At 38.4% G+C, this 23,429-nt stretch overlaps 1 protein-coding gene and 1 long non-coding RNA gene across 3 annotated transcripts; both read left to right on the top strand.

Annotated features, from left to right (window-relative positions):
* Positions 1–1,553: 1,553 nt before the first annotated feature.
* On the top strand, positions 1,554–2,305 carry LOC110675658. Its single transcript, XR_002499681.1, has 2 exons — positions 1,554–2,082; positions 2,149–2,305. It is a non-coding gene; the product is annotated as an uncharacterized LOC110675658 (long non-coding RNA).
* Positions 2,306–3,010: 705 nt separating this feature from the next.
* LOC5566328 (protein hook) lies at positions 3,011–22,533 on the top strand. 2 transcript variants are annotated; one of them, XM_001650667.2, is made up of 4 exons: positions 3,011–4,104; positions 16,879–17,436; positions 18,934–19,276; positions 21,992–22,533. In XM_001650667.2, the coding sequence occupies exons 1-4, from the start codon at positions 3,241–3,243 to the stop codon at positions 22,282–22,284; spliced, it is 2,058 nt and encodes a 685-aa protein (XP_001650717.1). In that variant the 5' UTR covers positions 3,011–3,240; the 3' UTR covers positions 22,285–22,533. The 2 variants fall into 2 exon arrangements, with proteins under 2 accessions (XP_001650717.1, XP_021700777.1); XM_021845085.1 differs by having other exon boundaries at positions 18,934–19,290; positions 21,992–22,102.
* Positions 22,534–23,429: the final 896 nt, after the last annotated feature.

The raw sequence follows: 23,429 nt of genomic DNA, 5'->3' as shown, positions 1-23,429 counted from the left end.
TGTGCACAAATCGAGAGCTCAAATTTTGTAAGTCAATAACAGCGCCGGCCAAGTCCTTACGATCATCCCCTTCCCCGATCCGATGATCGATGAAGGAATATTAGTTCGACAACCGTTGTTACTAGAGACCGAGATCACCTCTGCATCTCCACAGTTGTCATGGAAAGGATATTAAGTTAGTGGGATAAGGTAGATATCTGGTGGTCACGAATGTTTGGCGATGCCATCCATGATATAATTATGCCTTACCTTAATTACCGGATTCGCGAAATAAGGGCCCATTCACACATTTTATAACGCTGGAGGGGGGGGGGGTCCTTACGATGTTACGGCCCATACAAAAAAATGAATTATATTCATACAAAAAGCGTTTCAAGGGAGTGGGTGGGTGTCCGAAATGGCCAATTTCAGCGTTATGAAATAAATGAATGAGCCCTAATTCCACAATCGCACTGTGCGCCGAACAAGTGTTCATCACTCGACCACGCAGGAGCAAGCGACACGATCAATAGATCAAACACTACTAACGGACCGCGCACTTTTTCACTACTCTGCTACCGACGCGCGACATGTTTGATTCTGCCCTCATCGCCCGCCTCCGCAGGAGCAAGCGTCAAGGTCGAAGGATCAAACACTACTAAAATTTCGAAAGGGACGGAACGTTGAAAGGGACAAAAAGTCGAGAGTAGTAAAATTTCATCAGCGAATTGGAATTGTTTTTCAGGTTTTCTTTTAGCTTCGTGGTCAACGAAATGTGCGATTGGCATATAGGGAATAATTTATTCTTCCGGAGAACAATCATTCTTCACAGAATTTTTCGTTTTTCGACGTTTGCCGTTTCAACGTTTTGTTCCTTCGACGTTTTGTCCCTTCAACGTTTCGGAATTCGACGTTTTCTCACCCAACCTACTTTTGTCACTTACTGCTTTATATTTACTTTTGTTACTTAGGGCTCATTCATTTATTTCATAACGCTAAAATTGACCATTTTAGACACCCACCCACCCCCTTGTAACGCTTTTTGTATGAACATTATATCTTTTTTGTATGGACCGTAACATCCTTAGGACCCCCACCCACCCCCTCTAGCGTTATGAAATTTGTGAATGGGCCCTTACGACTTCGAGCTCAAATGCTCTATGTAAACAAGGCATTACGCTCTTAGCACTCGCTTTGAGCTTGAGGTGAAGATGCCTCGAAGCCAATGGATAAATGCATGAGTTCAAGTTTAAAGTTGGAGCGGCGCCGAATTCACTGGTTTCTATGGACCAATGCATGAGTTCACTGGTTGACTTTTGAGTGGTGCCATGTTATTTATGTGGCCATGGCAACAAGTGAATTCGGCACCGCTCACACGTCAAATAAGTGAACTCGTGCATCGGTCCATGGACCAATGCACGAGTTCACTAGTTGACGTTTGAGCGGACCCGTGTTATTTATGTGACCATGGCAACTAGTGAATTCGGCACCGCTCAAACGTCAAATTAGTGAACTCATGCATCGGTCCATGGACTGATGAACGGGTTCACTCGTGGACGTTTTAGCGGTGCCGTGTTATTTATGTGACCATGGAAACTAGTGAATTCGGCATGGCTAAAACGTCAAACTAGTGAACACGTGCATTTATCATCGAATTCGCAGAGCCCAAATCTAAAAAACCATCAACCGTTCGGGATGAATCGGGTGAAGGTTTCTGCACTGAACGAAATCTCCCGCCATGAAATGAATGATTTGTAATTCACTGGTCTATAAATCTTAACATTCCTCATTTTGAATGAATATTCAAGTATATGATGAAACTACCGAAAATTGAACAAAAATCATCCAATTCTGTGATGACTTTTGTTATACATCCGTATGACATTAAGTAAACATTTGAATTATACTAACACAAATAAAAAACATCCAACTTATGACGGATTTTAGTTTCTACCATGTCCCAAATCGAAAATCATTCAATTGCCGTCTGACAAAACATACAGAAAGCGTACGATGATAGTTGTCAAATTATTCTTCTGAATCGTAGTGTAAATATGGCGGCAGCAGCGTATTGACTCCGGAACTCCTGATTGAATTTAACAGGTAATTGTGTGTTGCGGTAAAATGATTCATTATAATCTTTACTAGCATGTCTCTTCTATTCTAAAGGCTTCATAAATCACTGATATGCACATAATCCGAATGGGATCGTGGAGTTTCTGGAGTCAAACATGAGGCAACTGTTCTTGGCGATATCAATGTTCTAGATACTTTTCCAAATCAAGTTAAATAATCATACATTGAATTAAATACGTCTTATGTAGAATTATCAAGTGTTGAGACTTATTTATTTGTGAAATCGAATCCTTTTGAATCATAAATACCAATCAGCATGGGTTGTTTACTTTCATGTATGATAATCATTCAATTCTATTCAGCTTTTAGAGGGATTGAAATCATTGCAAGATTGGATGATTTTCATTCGGTGAGATATTGCAATTTTACGGAAAACTTTCCGTTTTACGGTTCAATGAAAAGCTACCGCAGCTGTCACATCACTGATTTGCACTGGTAAATCATCAGTAGGCTTCAATGATACCTTGGATACCGTCTTGATGATCGTTGTTTGTTGCTATTTTACATAGCGTTTTCTCTTTCAAGCATACTATGATTGATTTGTTTGCTTCAATGATGGAATGATTTTGAAGCCTGCGGTAGAACCTTGACAGCTGCGGTAGAACTCTGCGGCTACCGCAAACCGGAAAATTTTCTTAACAACCGTAATATGTAAACAGATGATTTCAACGAAGATGAAAATCATCCTGAATGTGTCTGAAAATAGGTTTGGGGCTCGGATGAGGCAAAAATCATTCAATTCATTGCGGAAGATTTTGTTCAGTGTGGTTCTTTAAATTTGTGTTTCTGAAAATTCAAGGTGCATCTTCACCTTAAGTGCTCGAAAATCATTATTAATTTCCTCCAGTTTCTCTGGCAGCACTGACCATGTTTTCTCTGCTTTTGACCTAAGCTTTTGACAGACGAACGACACTGTCGTAAACAGTGGCTTGAGTAATGTAATCACTTTTTTGTGCACAAGTACAGTTTTTTTTTCACTTAAAGCAAAAGAAAGCGAAAATACTCCGTGTTTTCTCCTTGTATCGTGTACCTGCTCTTCGCTTTTATCGTAGCAGTTTAATCCACCCCAAGTTCGAAGAGTAGTTCCGTTAGTTTCTCGATTTGTGCCACACTGTGTTGTGCGGGATGGAAAGCGACAAGATGGAAATCTACGAATCACTGATCCGCTGGCTGGGAGTGCTTCAGCTGTCCGCTCCGCACGAAAACATCCAACAGTTGAGTGATGGCGTTGCCCTGGCCCAGGCCCTGAACCTAATTGCCCCGGAAATGTTCAGTGAGGGATGGCTGGCCAAGATAAAGGTCGACGTTGGGCACAATTGGCGATTGAAAGTGAGTAACTTGAAAAAGATCATCGAAGGTGTCTACGTGTACTATCAGGACATCTTGAGCCTGAATCTTTCGGAGAAACTCCGACCGGATGCTATGAAGATTGCAGAGAAGTGCGACGGATATGAGCTTGGGAGGCTTCTGCAGTTGATTCTCGGATGTGCGGTCAATTGCTTGGAGAAACAGAAGTACATCACGCAGATTATGGAACTGGAGGAATCGCTTCAGAGGAACATAATGGCCGCATTGCAGGATATCGAGTACGTATGGCAGGGAGTGTCTCCTTCGCGTAACTCGATCAACGCCACCAGCTTGGACGTAAAAACCTTACAGGAAGATCGCGACAGTTTGGCCCAAAAATGTCACGAGACGAACAAGAAGATGCTAATCTTAATTGAGGAAAAATCAGTTCTTCAACAAGAAATCACCAAACTCCAGGCTCTTATCGCACGGTACGAGAATCCGAACTTGATCGGAGACGATGGAACATCCCTGGGACCAGTTCAACTAGGGTCAACCAGGTACAACGACCTGCGGAAGGTGGTGGACAGTTTAAAGGATGAACTGCTGCAGGCGGAAACGGCGCGCGATGACCTGAAGATGAAGTCCGCCATGCAGGAGAAAGAGATTGCCGATCTGCAGGTCAAAATTGACGAGCTGCACGTGAGTACTTGTTTTTTGCTTTTGCTGGTGTAATTTATTAGGGTAATAACTGTTGCCTGGTTTTAAAGCGAGGAAGAAATTTTTAATGGTCCACTTTTTGGCACTATGCAGGTAAAACAAAATAAAAACTAATTCACCGTATCGTCCATAAATGACGCAATGTTAAGGTTACCATCCGTCTTAATTTTGATATCCTTTTGAAGCGTCCTGATTTATTTTTCATATTTTAAGTTTTGTCCTGTCTTTTCCTACTTGGCGGACACCGTAAAATGTCATAGATTTTTCGAATTATGAAAAGCTCTCCTAATACCAAAACAGCAATAATGTTCAAATGGCACCTATCCCAAAATCCATTTTGAGTTTCGTGTTTCAGAAATCGACTTCTGCCGCATAGAAAGTTTGGGATGCGTTTCATACGTTCCCAACACCTTCAACTTCAGTCGATGTTTAACAATATGTTATTAATAGAGTAATTGAGCTCGTACTAAAACACAAGTTATAATACTCCAAAGGGTGTATTTTTCCAGAATTCTATCGTTTTCAGAATGAAAGAGATCTCCGAAACTTAGATTATTAGTTCAGGGCTGGTAGCAAGTCACTTTCTAGTGACTTGGTCACTTTTTTCGACCTGGTCACTAAGAAGTCACTATTTCCAACAAAAAGTCACTTTTTTCAGAAAATTGGTCACTAAAGTCACTATTTTCGTGATCTAACGGTATTGAAATTTAAGGCTGGGTTATCTTTTCAAACACAAACAGCAAGAAATAGACATTTATTAGAAAGACGAATAATGTGATTTGGAAATTTAAGAATCAAAAATGAGGGATTGCTGAATATTTTGTAGACATTTGCAACGGAAAATATAAAAAATCTGGGAAAGGTTTTGGAGAATATACTGGCAAATTTTTTAAGTCGTAATATTTTAATAAATTTTGGCGAATACCAGGGCCAATATCTGACAGATCTGTTGAATAAATTGCTAGTGAACTTTCTGCAGTAATATGTGACTATAGAAGGAATCTTTAACCTATTTTTTGAAGGATCTTCATCAAAATTCCTCCCGGAGATAAGCCAGAGACGGGTTTCAATAATAACCAAAAATTAAAGAGTTTGTTAGCAACTCGTCCAGGATTTCGAAAGCGAGTACTAATATTGATAGGAATCACTTCATCTTAGGTCAACTATATCAATACAAAACGGGTTGTACAACAGATAAAACGTGAAATTACGAGTCGTCACTGAGTGATACGATTGTGTTCAATAATTCCAGGGTGGCCACTGGACCGGGGAAAAAGACGGGAAAACCGGAAATTTGAGATGGTCACGGGGAAAATAATTTTGAACGAACATCACCAAGCACGAAACCTACACACTTAATTCAGGATGCCGAATCTCGGCTAATTTTAACCGAGATCCGCACAGCCGAGTAGTCGGCAAACAAATTTCCTGGGATCTCAGCAAATAAAAGCCGAGTATCAGTAAATCGTGCTTCGTTGCTAAGCAACCGGACAATTTGTTAGCTGAGTCTCGGTTAAAATCGGGAAACCGAGATTCGCACAGCTGAGCTCGTGAAAAAAATCTAAGTGTGTACAAACCACCAAAATAAGTGGTAGAAAGTTGTTAGAGTTGATGATATTGCCATTTACGAAAACCTGAGCCAAATGAACATTTGACAAATTTCTTGGAAGATCCACTGATGGACAGATTAATTCAGAAGTACGATTGGCGGATTTCTGACATGATACTGATTTTCGATGTAGCCTTGTCTGGATTACCTATTAGTTATTCCTTGATCTATGACAAAGTTCATATGAGGCCCCTGACGAGATTTTGTTTAGATTTCTGCAGATTTACAATGTGTTTTTCGAATCATTCCCAACAAATTTCATGTAAAATTGTTCATAAGTTTATGGAAAAATCTTTTAAAGTAAATAAAAAGCAAGGTGTGGCATCTGTATTCCACATGTCATCCAATCCCGCATAGCAACCATAGTTTCTAGAAGGACCACACCAGTGGTACCTACCGCGAAAGTCAAAACGTTCCCTGGCTGATCGCCTCAAAGGTCCTTTAGGTAATCTTAGTCAGTTTTTGTTAAGTTTTTGACGCAATTCTTAGTCAAATTTTGATAGATTGCTTGTAAGATGCAATTTTAGATTTATGTTAAAAATTTAGCGAGCTCAAAGGAGAAAAATAAAATGTTTTCGAAGATACCGTTTCTGTTAAAAAGATCCAACATAAGTTTCGCCAGATCAATAATTTGTCCAGTAACTAGTCATGGTCTACGGCTAACGCATAATTTCGAAGGCAGTCTTAGAAGGTTTGTTATTGAACTTTGCAGTTTTTGGGAAATCAATATAAATTACACAGAGAAAAATTTGTACATATATTTACAAAATCTCTCTGAAATTCCAATTACTTCAATGGGGGACGGGCTTTTAGATATTTCAACAAATAAGTTCATATTATTTTGTCCAAAACTCTTTTGAAATTCGAAACATATTAAGCTCACAGTATTAATCAAAAATAATTTAATTAATAAGCTCAAATCTTTCGATTTTGACTTAAAAAAATATCATTTTTTTTATTATTTTGGGCATTTGCATTGCGCATATTCGCATGGTATTTTATTTTATTTTTATCCGAACAGTAAGTTTCAATCATGATCATAGCAGACTGGTTTTTACGCTGAATTATCCGAACAAACACTAGACAAACCGTGTGAATGTTCGCATAAGGTGGTGTATGTGCTAACAAGTACAGTACTGGACAGAATAAAGTACGCATTGGCCGTTTTCCCATACAAAATGGTCAAGTTTGGAGATCTGAATCTCAGCTTTTAGTGTTCCGATTGATCTGAAATTTTCACCACAGCCTAGATATAACATAGATTTTACTCAATCAAAATATCACTGCATTTGAAACACGATCTTTTAAATTATTAAAAATCTCTCAATTTGCAAAAAAATAACAAAATTTTATTTTGAAAATATTTTGAAAACAATCAGTTTTACCGAAAAATGATGTTCTGCAAATTTGTGTGTCTTATCAAATTGTACATTTTTGCAGAAGGACATATTGCTCTAAATATTTTCATTTAAAAATTATATTTACTTTAAAATTTTGTAATTTTAATCAATATTTGAGATTTGCGATAACTTAAAAGTTCGTTAATGAAAAACTATGAATATCTAGCCTAGCAAATATGAGGTTACTTTCAAGCTACGGTGAAAATTTCAGGTCAATCGGACAACTAGAAACCGAGATATAAGACTCCAAACTTGATCATTTTGTATGGAAAAATGGCCAATGCGTACTTTATTCTGTCCAGTACTGTAAGTGCTGTTCGCATGTCCAACGAGTGTGTTATTAGGCAAAGAATGCATAGCAACGAAAATATGAATTTTGATCATATTGGCGCTTAGGTCGACTATGTGAACATGGGCAGTGCAGTTCTCTACACTCTAAATTCACCCAAATTGTAGATGGGTAATATCCACATAGAATGTGTTTTCGTTTATAGTCATTTTCATGACTATTACAGGGCTGTTACAACAGTCGCGAATTTCGCGATTCTCGCGGATTTGTAGCGGATTTGGTGGGCCAGGCGCGAAAATCGCGAGTCAATATAATTCTGTCGCGATTTTCGCGGATTTCTCAAATCATGCTAGGAAAATCAACCACAAATTATTTTGATACGAACAATTGTGCATTACATCATTAGGAAAATGTATATTCAAAAATGTAAACTCTCGCCTTCTCATTGAGTGCTGTTAAGTGCTCTTTATAGTATAGTCACTAGGTGCCCAGTTTTGCTGTTATCAGTTTTTGCAGGTATTTATTTGTTTTCCTTCAATAGTTTGAAACATTTGGAATATTAAGGAAGCAGAATCCGTCATTGAATTGAGAATTTTCTAAAGCAGTGTTTCCGTTAAAAGTCAAGAATTTTATATAAAATGTGTTCACTATATTCAATTCTCCAACTGAAACACAGTGAACACAATTTCATAGAATAAGTTTCAGCTTTCATGAGAACTGCTTTTGAAGTTTAAATGATGACGTCTCATCTATGATTTGACATGATTTGATCTAGATACAATATCGAAAAAAAAGTCTGTTTAACAATTTTGAATTCTATAATTCTCAATGTGCACAAACCGAGAGCTCATAATTTAAAATTTAATAATGGCGGAGGCCACGTCCTTGTCATCGGGGAAGGGAAAGAATGTTAGTTAGACAACTATTGTTACTAGAAACCGAGTATACCTCTGCATCTCAGTTGGAAAGGTTATTGGGATGAATTGCTCAATTGCTTAGAAGGATTGCTCAGATCTGGACCTAGAAAGTTGGGCATCTTGTATGGAATTTCTAAATAGTTTTAAATGTATAATCTAATGTACTGTATTACTGACGGACTAAGGAAATAATACCGTAATCCAGGGTCAAATTAATCACTTGGCGAATTTGATGGGTATCAAAATGCAATAGCTTCCTAGGATGCTGGATGTTTAGACCCTAATTTAGTATATAAGGAAATTAATTGTTCTTAACCCTCTAACACTCAACGCCGCCTTTAGACGGGTAAACTTTGGAATTTTGTATATATTTTCGTGGCTCGAAAATCAAAATGATTTTATTTTTTGATTGAACTTTAAACTATAACGCGCATATGAGGAAAGTTTTTTATGACTTTTGAAACTTTTTCGTATTTTTGAAAAATGTTTTAAAAATTGTATTTTTTATAACCTACAAATTCATGGAGCTTATTTAATGTGTAATACAAAAAACGTACTTTTTATATTTCTCTACAATCTCCCTATCAAAGAAGAAGAGCCACACCACCAGGCTTCTTCAAACCACCTTCAAACCTGTGTTTTTGTTGATTACACGTAAAATAAAAAATGTTTTAGAAAAAAATGTTTTAAAATGTATTGTTAAAAATTTAAATTTTTATTATTGCCAAAAATCTTCAAGAAAAAATAAAAGGATAAAGAAGTTCAAAAGTTAAATTTATAAAAATCAAAAACCAAAATTCATAAATTCGCGAAAAAAAAAATTATCATTATCCAAAACGTGTTTGAAACGATTTTAGAAAACGAACAATTTAGATCGAAAATAAAAAAAAATGGGTTAAATTTATTTTTTTGTATTATGATCAATTTTGCCCTAGTGGGTCATTTTCAGTTTTTGATAAACAAGCTAGTTTTATGATACTTCTAATATTATTTCCTAAAAATTCAGTTACATGCACTGACAGAGATCAACGAAGTACTGGTGGGTTTTGCCGAATTGAGGTTGACAATATCTTTGTTCCTAAGGATAATGTAACAGCAAGTTATAAAATAGTGATTTTTTGCCCCTAGATTACGGTCCAAAGAAAAGTCCATCAATTATAAAACACAGAAATTTGTTAAAACACTTAAGTGTTCACAACAATGTTAAGATATTTTTTACGAAAAAATAATTGGGTATTGTGACATGAAGTTTTGTATATGTACATGTTTGTTTGAGACATGATTTAAGATTTCAGTGACAATTGGAAACAAAAATTTTTTTTTGGCGCCTGTTGGTGTTTTCATGTATTACATGTAGTTTTGAAGTCACTTTTAGGTCATTATTTGGTCACTTTTTGGTCACTATGTTTTTCATTTTGGTCACTAAAGTCACTATTATTTTACTGTCTGACTGCTACCAGCCCTGTCAGTTTCATCACAGATGGTACCAAACATGCAATTTGCAATTTGAGTGGAGTTTTTTCTTGTGTTGGGCTTATTATCACTGTGACCATTTGATTTTTCAGTGGAGTTAATAATTATTAAAAACCATAGCTAAAAGTACAAAATTGAATCAGGTGAATATTTCGCGAGTTTCTGGAAAGCTCCTTAAAGAATGTCTCTCAGAATCGTGTTGAAAAACTCTTGGTTTCCAGGTAAGATCTTTGCTAGATTTTTCCCAAAACTTTAAATGTTTTTTTTTTGTACCGTGATGCTACCATATTTCGCGCACGGTCCTAACTTCGCTCACTGCCATTTTGTCCATATTTGTTGGTACATATTGGATTATATAATTGCATGTTATGTAACCATAACTGAAGTATTTATTATTATTACCTACCTTGATACATTGATGGCTACAGCGTAACATCACGCCATTGCCGGGCGTATTGTAGAGCTCCATCTTCGTCGGTCTTGGGCGAAACTTTTCCAGTTACCCCGAACGTTTAGGGTCGCCAGGTCCTCTTCCACTGCGTACAGCCAGCGTATTCGTGGTCTTCCCCGAAGCCGCCGACCTCTACCTGGTTTCCTGCTGAATATTATTTTCGCAATTCTTTCTTCCGACATTCGCACTAAGTGACCAGCCCACTGAAGTCTGCCGTATTTTACACGCTTTATAATATTCGCATCTTTGTACTCTTGATACAACTCGTGATTCATGCGTCTGCGCCACACACCATTTTCGAGTTTCCCACCGAGTATTGTCCGCAGCACTTTACGCTCAAAACACCGAGAGCTTTCCGGTCTGACTCTTTCAACGTCCACGCTTCGTGCCCGTAGAGAGCCACCGGAAGAATTAATGTTTTATACAGGGCGAATTTTGTTTCCGTTTGTAAGCTGCGGGACCTAAGCTGGTTACGTAGTCCATAAAAAGCCCTATTCGCAGCCGCAACACGTGTTTTCACTTCGCGGGAAATGTCGTTGTCACATGTCACAAGTGTTCCAAGATAAACAAATTCTTCAACAACTTCAAACACATCCCCATCAAACACTACCTCAGCACCTACACCACCATGCCTGACTCTATCTCTACCTACCATGTACTTCGTTTTGGTAGAATTAATGGTCAGGCCTATCCTCGCTGTCTCCCTCTTCAGAGGCACGAAGGCCTCTTCCACTGACCTGCGATCAATTCCAATTAGGTCTATATCGTCCGCAAAGCCAAGGAGCATGTGCGACCTTGTGATAATAGTGCCATTTCTCTGCACGCCAGATCTCCTAATAGCACCCTCCACTGCAATGTTGAACAGTAAATTCGAAAGTGCGTCTCCCTGCTTCAATCCGTCTAACGTCACGAACGAGGTTGACACCTCGTTTGCGATCCGACCACTTGATTTCGAACCATCCAGCGTAGCACGTATCAGCCTAATTAGTTTCGCCGGAAAACCATTTTCAGACATTATCTGCCAAAGCTCATTTCTTTTCACTGAGTCGTACGCCGCCTTGAAATCAATAAACAGATGGTGAGTCTGCAAGTTATACTCCCGGAATTGGTCTAGGATCATTCGCAAGCTAAACATCTGGTCCATTGTCGAACGGCCCTCACGAAAACCAGCGAAGGACTCCTCGAGCGGTCGCAGTCTGTTAAACAGGATGCGCGACAGAATTTTGTACGCCGAATTCAGCAGGGTAATTCCTCTGTAATTGGAACACTCCAGTCTGCGCCCTTTCTTGTAGATAGGGCGGATGAGGCCATCCAACCAGCCGGCGGGCAATTCTTCGTCCTCCCATACCCATCAGAAGTACTCGGTGGATCGACTGGTAAAGCTGCTCGCTTCCGTGCTTGAGAAACTCGACCGGGATCTCGTCCTTCCCAGCAGCCTTACAGTTCTTCAGCTCGCTGATAGCCTTTTTAACCTCTCCTATGGCCGGTGGGTCCACAGCTTGATCGTCGTCATCTATGTTCATCCTGTTCCTCGCTACATTTCCATTTCCACCGTTCAACAATTGCTGAAATTGCTCCTTCCACCTGGCAGCCACCGCCGTTTTATCGGTCAGCAAATTCCCTTCTCGATCATTGCACATTGCGGGCACTGGTACGGTATTGTGCCGCGCACCATTGACCGTTGCATAGAATCTCCGCATATCCTTCCGGTTCATGCTTTCTTGAGCGTCAGCTACCACACTTTCTTCGTGCTGCCTTTTCTTTCTGCGGTGGATTCGCTTTTCGTCGGCTCTCGCTGCCCTGTACCGCTCTCTGTTCTGTCGGGTACCGGCCACAAGCATACGGCTTCTGGCGACATTCTTCATGTCTGTCACTCTCTGGCACTCTTCATCGAATCAGTCGTTTCGTCTTCGTCGTTGACTAGTGCCGATCACATGCCGTGCCGTTGTTGTCACAACTTCGTGGATAGGGTCCCACAGGCTGTCGACGTCTCCAGCAACGTTGATTCTTACCAACTGCTCGTCTAGTTGCTGACGGTATTGCGCAGCTACCCCATCAGTCGACAAGCGTTGTATATTGAAGCGCAGCGTTCTGTTTGTTGTGGAATTCGTGACGCTGGATAACCGCGCCCGAATTTTAGCTACAACGAGATAATGATCCGAGTCGATATTAGGGCCTCGGAAGGTCCTGACATCCATGACATCTGAGAAATGTCGCCCATCAACCAGCACGTGGTCTATATGGGAGCAGGCATCGCAACTCGGGTGTCGCCAGGTGTGTTTGCGGATATTCTTTCATGCGAAGTAGGTTCTGCTGATTGCCATCCCTCTAGCAGCAGCGAAGGTTACTAGCCGAAGGCCATTATTATTGGTAACAGAATGAAGGCTTTCCGTTCCAATGACGGGTCGGAAGAAATCTTCTTTCCCGATCTGCGCATTTGCATCGCCGATGACTATCTTGACGTCTTGTTTTGGGCACTCTCCGTAGGCCTTATCCAGGCTCTCATAGAACTCATCCTTCATGTCATCGGGCTTATCGTTCGTTGGCGCATATATGCTGATCAGGCTGTAGTTGAAGAACTTGCCCTTCATTCTCAACACACAGATTCGGTCGCTTAACGGTTTCCACCGAAAAACTCGCTTCATCTGCTTCCCAATTACTATGAAGCCAACTCCACGTTCTGCTCTGTCGCCACCGCTGTAGTAGATGTGGTACTTGAATGAAGTGTTGGTGATGGGGTCCACCGCTCGGAATTCGCGTATTTCCTGGATAGCTGCCACGTTCACGCCAACATTCCGCAGTTCACGAGCCAGGAGCCCAACACGCGCGGGTTCATTCAAAGTTCTCACGCTCCAAGATCCAATTTTCCAATCGTTGTCCTTTATTCGTTGCCGGGTCTGTTGCCGTAAAATCAATCTGTTTGGTCTACTTTTGCCTTTCTTGGTTGGTGAAGAGTCTTCGATAGGCCACCTAACCAGGGTTGCGCTACCTACATCGTGCTAGAGGGGCTGCCTCCTCGGTGCTGACACGATACAGCAATGTCCGTTTGTTCTTTACATGATGACCACGGTCATAGCCATCACAACCATCCACCTTTATCAGGGCTTTGGACCTGTAGCTCTGGTTCTCAATAGTTTCAAGTTCTTTCGGACATGCTACTATGGTGAGCCGTCGTGCGCTAGCGGTGTTCTACTAATTACGAACTTGGAAACCAGTCGAGGGTAACTGAAACATATTGCCAATCTATGGTCTTAAAATAAGCATTTACCTTATGTGTCCATTATGCCCCTATATAGTGATCAACCCTTCTTATCTTATTAATAATATAGGCAAAATATATCGATGGAGAGCCCATATAGCATAAGATCATTTGGCATAAAATTATTTCACATAAAGCAATTTGGCATAATAATATGGAACACTGAGTGGTCATTTGGCATAATGATCATTAGGCATCCAGCCATACTTATGCTCCTTGTTTTCAAAAAAGATGTTCTTCTTGTTATGCCAAATTATCATTTGACAAATGACCATTATGTCAAATGATCCTTGATCATTCAATCAATAATGCCAAATGCATTAAGACTGAAAGAAGAGTGCATCACTATTTTGTGCAAAATAAACAAGTAATTTGTATTTTTTTAGACTTGACGTAAAGAAGGGAGTATCATTTTAATGTGCAGAATATTACCTTTTTATAGTAGCCCCAAAAGGTAAGCTTGATGCACCTTCTTAAAAAAATGATAAAAAGCTGGATACATCACTATATTTGATAAAAAATTGACATACATGTGAAAGTATACATTTGGAAACTACTATACCGGAAGAAGGGTGTTTCTCTGTTTTGTGCAGAATAGTGATGAGTTGTATATTCTTTTAAATAAATATTGGATATTGTGTTTCGCCCTAGACTGATCCATCAGTCTTCATAAGCGCCAATAAAAGTGAAACTACCTACTGTGATAGTTCATTTGCAAATAAAATTTGAAATATGCGTAAAGTGTTAATAATTAACACCAATGCTAACACCAATTTTAACTAAATTATTTTAAAACTTTGAAGTAGGTATATAATTTTATTGGGATAGGTCCATTTTGGGCATTTGTTTTCTGTGGAATGGTTCATCCTGGGGAATATTTTTCTGAGCAATGTTATAAAGTCAGTAGCACAATTTCTTGTTTTTGGTCTTATACCAGCACTATCTTCAAGGCGCAAGCAGAATACTAATCAAAACCGTATTTTTACAAAACATATATAGTTTTCCTTTAACGTGTAGATTAAAAGCTTTCGATTGATGTAAAAAAGTTCTTAATTCATCAATTAGTTTGTTTACTAAAAAATAGTATCTTAGTAGTGCTACTAAAGGGACAATAGGTTTACTATAGGTGCAAGGGACCTTAAATTTTAAGAAAAACTAATTATTTCGATAATTTTTTAACAAAATTGAGCTGTTTATTAATGTTACTTAGCCATTTATAAGGTTTAATCACCGCATGACTTTATTATTATGAAAGTTTATTGGCTTTTTTCGGTGAATGCAATACTTATACTCAGATCTGAATATAAGTATTGCATTCACCGAAAAAAGCCAATAAACTTTCATAATAATAATGTTACTTAGATAATAAGCTCCTGACCTTCACGTCAAAAAATATTTGGCAACAATTCATAACTAAACGGTTATAAAAAGCCACTAGTGCGACTATAGGGGACTGCGTCTACTAAGGGAACACCGACCCTAGTATTCCCTAAGTTGTTTCCTCCAAGAAATGCAATTGAAATCTATTATAAAATTGATCATAAAAAAATAACAATCAATACTTTACGGAGTTTATAGAGGATTTTTAAAATTACTGTATGGATTCTCTTGAAAAAATCTATCATAAATTCTACAAATTATACAATTTTCTTGAAAGTTTTTCGGGTAATTCAAACAAATATTTCTACAAAGATTTCAGTTTTAACCCCTCTACCGGCAGCTTCATTTTTTACCACAAAAAAAAAATTCGAATTGCGATAACTTTTTTGTTTCTCGATATTTTTGCACCATTTTTTCACAAGTTCTCAAAAAACTCTTCTAGTTTTAGAATTTGTGTCGAAATTGATCATTGGTCATCTAAATCCGGAGATAATCAAAAATTCCTTGGGGGACCGACGCGTTAACCATAACCCACGTTATTTTCTCAGGCTACAATTTTTCTATCGTATTCGGATACTCACTCCTCGGTATGATACATTAATACAAGTTTGTTGTGAAAAAATTAAGCAATTTGGTGAAGCCGTCTTTGAGTAATGAGCATTTATGTTTCTGGTACTACGCTGGACAAATAAAGATCTTGAAAACTCTAAAAAACCTGATATCGTAATTTTCAGATTTCTCCAAGAATACTGAATCGATTTGTATGATTTTTTCAGAGTAGCTCCTTATTACCTGGCATTGTATAGTACACATTTTATTTTATTTTTTTGATAAATTGACAAAAAACAAAATGGCCGCCAAAGAAATTTTATATGGAGAAAGTCGGTACCCCAAGAAACATCGGAATATCTTCAAAACTAGATCACCAATGATAAATATCGACACGGATTCTTAAAGTAGAAGAGTTTTTTGAGATGTTGTGAAAAAATGGTGCAAAAATATGGAGAAACAAAAAAGTTATCGCAATTTGAATTTTTTTTAGTGGTAAAAAGTGAAGCTGTCGGTAAAGGGGTTAAGAAACCTACTATTTTTTTTATTTGATTCAGAGATTTTTTCAAGAATTGTTTTACAATTTCTTCAGAGGCTCTTCAAAGAATTTCTCAGAAGATTCATTCTTGGCTACATCCTTGGTTCCTTTTATTCATTTATTAGTTGAATTAATTTCTAGGGATTCTCCCTTTGAGAAATTCATGACAAAATATTTGATGAATATAGACGAAGTTTTACAATAATTATTGAAGTCGTTCTTGAACGAGTCACCCAAAGAATTTATGGCTAAATTTAATTTAGGCATAATTATTTCTGAAAAATCTTCAAGAAGGAAAAAATTCCAAGAAGGATGTCTCCAGAATCCTTAGAGAGGGTTCCTTTGGAGAAATCAGTAGAACTGTTGCTAGAAGAATTAACAGTTTGTGGAAGATTGAAGTAGTTATTGGAGAAATGTCTAAATAATTCGTGTTGAAATTTCTGGAAGAATCATCAGCAAATCAAGAAAGAACAACGAATTTCATTATCGCTGAACAAAATTCTGAAAAAGGGAAAGAAATCTCTGTGTGGAAAGTGAACATTTCCATTATTTAACGGCCCATTCGAATTTCATAACGCTGAAGGAGGTGGGTCTTCAAGATATTACAGCTCATACCAATTTGTAGAATATTTATACAAACAACGTTACGGTGGGGTGGAAGGGTGTCAAAAATGGTCATTTTTGGAGTTATAAAATATGTGAATTAACGCTTATTTGTATATTACATCGCATTTTGTAATGAGTTTTAGTTTCTATTGTTCCCATTCTGTAACTATACCTATTAAAGCTATGTTTCGTTTTTTAAATATTTTTACTCTTATTGAAATCCAGTACATAGTTAATAAATGTATTTTTCATTGTGTTCAATTTTGTGCTTTTTTAACATTTCAGACTGCGACTGCGGAAATCGCTCAGCTAAAAGATGAGATCGACATCCTGAAGGAGGCCAACGACAAGCTGAAAATGTGCGAAACCCAGCTGCTAACGTACAAGAAAAAGCTGGAAGACTACAATGATCTCAAGAAACAAATCAAAATGCTGGAAGAATGCAGCGCCGAATATCTCAAGCAAAATCTGCAACACGAAGAGGAAGCGAAAAAGTACTCCGGTCTCAAAGGCCAGGTGGAGCTGTACAAGAAGGAAATTCAAGATTTGCATGCCAAACTGGACTCGGAAATGAGTAAAACCGTGAAGACGGAATTTGAGTACAATCAGTTGCAAGCGAAGCTGTCGGCCGTGCAACGGGAAAAAGAAAATCTCCTGAGCGAGCGGGATGTGCTCAGGGAGACCTGCGACGAGCTGAAATGCGGTCAAGCCGCCGAGGATTCCGAAAGTGGCAACACGATGTCCAAGGAGCTTCATTCAAGCGACGTGCGAGACAGAATCGAACGACTGGAAAGGGAGAATAAGGTTTTGCGGGAAGGTCAAGGCGGTCAGACTGCGTTATCGGTAAGCTTACAGCTAAATAGTTTTATGGATAAGGTACCGCGGGGCAAGTGGGTAAATGGGGTAAGTGAAAATAATTGGAATATTTTACTGAATATGTGAATTAATGTTTTAAACTCTTGCGTAAATCTTTGAGGCCATTGAGAACATTAGGATAGGCAAGAGATTTCTGAGATTTTTCAGCCATTATTGCATAATAGAGCGAAATATTGTTAACCTGTCAACTATAACTCCGTAACAAGTTGGCGGCGTGCAATCTTATTTTAATATTTTCTGTAGAAAAAAGTTGCGGAAAATAATTTTCTGTACTTCTAAGTTGTCCCCTCTGACAGTTTTAAACTGCAATAAAAAAAGTTTTAGAATTAATTTGACATAGACCTAAAAATAACTAAATTGAAACACTGTCAATTTTCTAATCACATGGGGCAAGTGAAAAGTTTCTCATTAGAGATTGAATTTGTGTTTTCTCCATAGGTAGCTATAAGTATAAAAGGTTCGCAATTATCATAGAACAACAGAACCTGCTGATAATTCAAGAAACACTATACCCAAAGCGTTAAATGCTATTATCATGGCCAAATCATGGTACTTCTCTAAAAAAAAGGTTGCCAAATAATACGATATTAATATGTTTGGAATATCTATGTAAAGCTAGTTCAAAACATAAAAAATGGGGCATAGGTGTATCCACATAAAAAGTTTCTAAATACTTTATTGAAGGATTTCGTTTGATTTCTCTTGAAGAGTTATCCGACGTCATATCCGATTTTCTTAAATACAAATAATGAGCGGTGAAACTTCTAGAGATCAGAAATGCAATTGCTGTCTCATGATGTAAGAACTAACATTGTAAATGTTGCAGTTATAAAGTTGTCGAATCATTTCAACAAACATAACTGAGCAGAAGAAAATTCAAGTAACAAGAATAAAATTTTCTTTGTTTACATATTACTTATGTTATTGTTCATTGGGACGCCTTAACAAATGTTAAAGGTAATGGAAATTGTGAAAGTAATTGTTAGTTTTTGAATTTATTGGTCAAAACGATAAACTGTGAAAAGTAAGTAGAGGTTTTTCAAAAACTTTTTCTGTACTTTTATCTTCAATTTTACATAAAAATCAATTTCAGTATACTACTTATATTTGGTGAGAGTCAAGCCAAAAAATATACACGACCTTATTTGTTTTAATTTAGGGTCTCTAGAATTTGAAGAATCCCAACTATGTGAAATCCATTACCCACTTGCCCCACGGTACCTTAGATAAAAATTATGTAGGCGTGCTTACGGGAATGGCCAGAAAACACCAGAACGGTAGGCAAAATTATTGCGATTGCTTTATTGTCTTTGCTCTTCGACACTACGAATTACAATGATGGTGCGGTGCAAATGATTGTGCAACTAGCAGAGTCGGCCGTAGTTAATCTACAAAAACGTTGGGGCTCTGTTGGTAGCCCGAGCAAAAATTACGTCTGCTACAATTATTTCGATCAATTTTCAGCAACTACTGGATGATGCAAACCAGCGAAACGAAAAGCTGCGCGATCAGTTGAAGGCAGCAAATCAGAGAGTGTTGCTGTTGAGCCAGCATCACAACGAAGATATCAGCTCCAAGAGCGATATGGACATTCAGCTGAAACAGGCCCTTGAACTGAACGAACAGCGGTCGTCCCAAATCGATGAAGCCCAATCGCAGATGACCCAGCTGCATACGAAAATTGCAAACCTGGAAGCTGCATTGGCGGCAAAGGACCAAGAACTACTGGCGGCTGATTCGCGGTACAAGAAGTGCGTGGAGAAGGCCAAAGAAGTAATCAAAACGCTCGATCCGCGCGCCATCAATGGTAAGATCATTTAGGTTTGTATTGTTTGACTTTACTAACATGCGGGTATTCGTAGCGTAGTGAATCTAATATTGTCTATTAGTTCTTGGTCTCGCCATCAAAGGCGAACGAGAATCAATCCATAACTTTTAATTGATACACAGGACTGGTAGCAGGTCTCTTTTTAGAGACTTGGTCACTATTTTAATACAAGCCTCTGAAAAGTCTCTATTTTAACCAAGATAGTTTCTGAATTCCCATGTTTTATTCTGCTTTAAGTAAATCCTAGTGCTAAGCTATAGAAGCTTAAAAACATCAAAGATTATTCGCGATGGTTCTACAGGTTCTCTTGAACCGCGCAAGCTGTAGCAGTCCTGAAGGTCCCAGGCATTCTTCCAGGGATATCTCAAAGAAACATCGTTATCACATGTCACAAGTGATCCAAGGTAAACAAATTCTTCAACAACTTTAAACACTCTCACCTCAGCACCTACACACCACCAAGCCTACCTCTATATCTACCTGCAACCATGAACTTCATTTTGGTAGAATGAGACCATTCAACCGGCCGGTGGATATTTCTTTGTCCTTGATGAACATTGGACGAAATTACTGGACAAAATGCTGTATTGGTGTGAAACCACAAATAAAATTTTGAAGAACTTATGGAGATTTTACTTGAGAAGTTACTCGAGAAATGTCTAAAAGAACTGCAGGAGTAATCCTTGGATGAAATGCTGGAGAAATATTTAGAAAAGTTTCTGGTGGAACTTCATGAGGAATCGCAAGCAGAATTATTTAAAAAGTTTCCAATAAATTCCGTCGGAGAATTCCTGGAGGATATTTCTCAGATGAACCGTGGTTCAAGTAAAAAAAAATCATGTACCATGACCCCACAGTTATGGATCAAATAGTGTGGAGTCCAACCTATAAAATTCAATAAAACAACATGGAAAACGTAAAATTGTAATTGAAAAGCACGAATTGAATCGTTTCATATTGGAACTTCGGTTAGTAAACTGTTTTGAGTGTAATATTTACATAGGATTGCATAAAAATTAAAAATTGCATCGGTTTCTGAAAACCATATTATGGATCAATTTTCATATTATGGATCAAATTGTGACATATTACGGATCAGTGCGCAAAATCAAGAGATTTTAAATTCAATGCGCCTGTATTGCATGATTTGGTGAAAGTTAACAATGTGTCACATATTACTGCAAAAAATAGCATTGTTAGAGCTGGAAACAAGGGTAAAATGTCCTTTTTTGTGATATACTGCATTGTAGTAACTGAGGCATGAACTGTTTTCGCTCCACACCAAGTTTTCCACCCATTTTTGTCTGCTAAAAATGAAATTTACCATCCTTGATGTTGTATTAGTTTTATCCTTAGTGCTATTGTCTGAAAATGTCGAATACAATGCTTAAAATGGTAGAAATCTACATTCTTTGGTAGTGATCCATAACCGTGGTAAACAATCATTTCCTGGTCCATATTATGGATCATTAGTTGGAAGTGCTAATATTCGGTATTTAGAATCAACAATCAAGAAAACTGTTTTCTAAAGATTAATTCACACTAAATGGAAGCGAACAAGCATGTTTTATGCTATAACATATGAATTTTACCACTTGTGGGAGCTTATGAATGCTGACGGCACTTCTTACAGAAAACGACCATATAATGATAGCTGTGTGGTACCAACCTGAGACGAGACTCGCGAAGACGGTCTTCTTTTTCTGTGATTGCTGAGTTTTTTTCTTATTTCCCTTTGTGTTTATACGAATTATGCGCAAGCCGTTCAAACCCTCACATATACCTCTCAGAAGAAAATGATTGAGTTTGCATCACATCGAATCATAAATAGCCGTTTAAGTGAAATTTCATGCCAGCAAACGTAGTAGACATTAGAAATAATTAATCTTCTGCTTAGATTTATTAGCAACTTTGGAAAAAACTGCTCCGCTAACTGAGGTTTTTAATAACAGTTTACTTTGAACACAATACTTTTCACTTTTTCAGCCATAAAAACGGTGGGCTGCATTTGACGTTTCGTGAGAGGGGAATCTGGGCTGCATATGACGTTGATATTTTTCCTCTTCGCGAGTCTCTCTCAGGTACCAACTAAACATTTGTCAAATACAACGTTATTAAGCGGTTGAATGTCATGCTTAACTTTACAAATGCTAGAAGACAAATAGTATAACATGGGAAAAATATGTTTTACGTCAACGTTTATGTTTTGAGCGAGTTATCCGATGTTGAACGCCAAAGTGATCCGTCACTGTGGGTGATCCGTAACTGTGTGGGCATGGTATAAGTAAGGTGACCAGACGTCCCGCGTTTCACGGGACAACGAAATTTGAACATGATATTACTGCGTCAAATCTAATTGTTTGACTAAACTGTGCAATTAGATCATGATTTAGACCTAAAATGTTTGTAGAATAAACATCCAATGCGAATAATGTTTAATTGGGAACGAGATCTGACAGGGTGTCGCGGGACATATATGGTCGCTTTATGTATAAGTGCCTGTAAGAATAACAGAAACGCGGATTCCCGTAGGGACCATTCTAGTTAAAACATAGACTTTAGAGACCTTCCATTAAAAATAGCGAATTTTTAGATAATCGTATCAAAATAGAGACCATGTCTCTCTGAAACTGAACCTGCTACCAGCCCTGTTACTCTGCTAGTACATAGCTAATTATGTTCCATTCTTTGTAGAAGCCCTTCTGCTGGAAAAGCCTTCGCAGGATGGAGAGGCTTCTTCTTCTTCGGCCACCGGAAGCGGAGGCGATGCTTCGACACTCACTTCAACTGGTTCGGGTCGCGTTCCGATGGGCGTCCAAGAGGAGCAACTGATTGCGACCGCTTTCTATCGTTTGGGAATGACCTGCCAGCGCGAGGCCGTCGACTCGCGGCTTGCGTTGCTCAGTGGACCCGGCCAGAGCTTCCTCTCCCGACAACGTCAACCAGCTCCGCGGAAACCGATGAATATGCCGTTCGCCAAAAAGTAGTAAATGAAGGTCATCAGAACCGTGGCTCGTCGTAGAAAGGCATTCACAGGTGGTGCCTTGCTGAATCATTCAGAACGAAGATTTTTACCACACGACCTAGGAATAGCACCTCTTACTATTAACGTACTGTAGGATAATTTCGATATTATGCAAACCCATATTTTATTTATGTATTATTTATACACGCTGTCTAACTTACTTTGAACATTGTGACCCTTTCCAATAAAGTATATACATATTTTGAAGGATACCCCATCTTTTGCTCTATTAGTATTAAAAATCGTAATCAGTTTGAGTGAAGTCAGACGCCTGAACAAAATCCTTCTAAAATTTAAAGATTTCCAAGTGAACGAAATTCGCTTACCTAATGGTGATTTTTACTTTTACTTCTGATGAAGAAGTTTTAGAATATTAATTCAATACACAATCCCTCGGATGTGTGGACATAGTATCTACGGATGAACCAAACGTCTTTTCATATAGTAACGAATCGTTGGCTTCTGATGGCAGTATCGTAACTACTGAAGCGATCCAATGTGCACTTGATAGTTTTTCTCTTTTCAAATCTCCAATAGCATATCGGATTTATCCCGCTTTGCTCCAGGAAAAAAAATGAGTTTATGAAACGTACAGTTTTGCTACCGAATATATTCTGAGATCCTTGCGTGATGTTATTGAGATTATCCTGAAAGGAGGACTATCGTCGTTTGAAGATGCAAATAATGTTATAGCCGTGGTTCCCAACATTTCTAAAGGACTAGAGTTAGTTACATATTTCTCAGGAGCACATAAATGTACTGACGAGCCTCCAACCAAACTGTCTCTCAGCTCATCGGAATCCTAGTGTGCTGCGCTAGCCGGAGGCTCACGAAAATTCTAAAAGCGCGCGCACGGTGTACTATATTAATTCTTATGCCGTGGCGCGCGCAAGGATATATTCTCCCGGGGAGACTCGTCTCATGCGCTGTTCGGCGCTACGGCTCGTGTTCGGTATCCAAGTTGTGTGCTTAGTAACGAAGAGCCTCTACAACTATTTTCGCTTCTTCATGCAGGTGTCTAAATTGTCTACATGATATGGTTTAAGACTCGCGATCCAAGAGTTACAATTTCGATCTCCGCTGAAAACGAAATCACTTCAATTATTG

This window comes from Aedes aegypti, chromosome 2, assembly GCF_002204515.2.
Source record: "Aedes aegypti strain LVP_AGWG chromosome 2, AaegL5.0 Primary Assembly, whole genome shotgun sequence".
NCBI classification, from domain to species: domain Eukaryota; kingdom Metazoa; phylum Arthropoda; class Insecta; order Diptera; family Culicidae; genus Aedes; species Aedes aegypti.
This window is presented reverse-complemented; position numbering and strand designations above follow the sequence as displayed.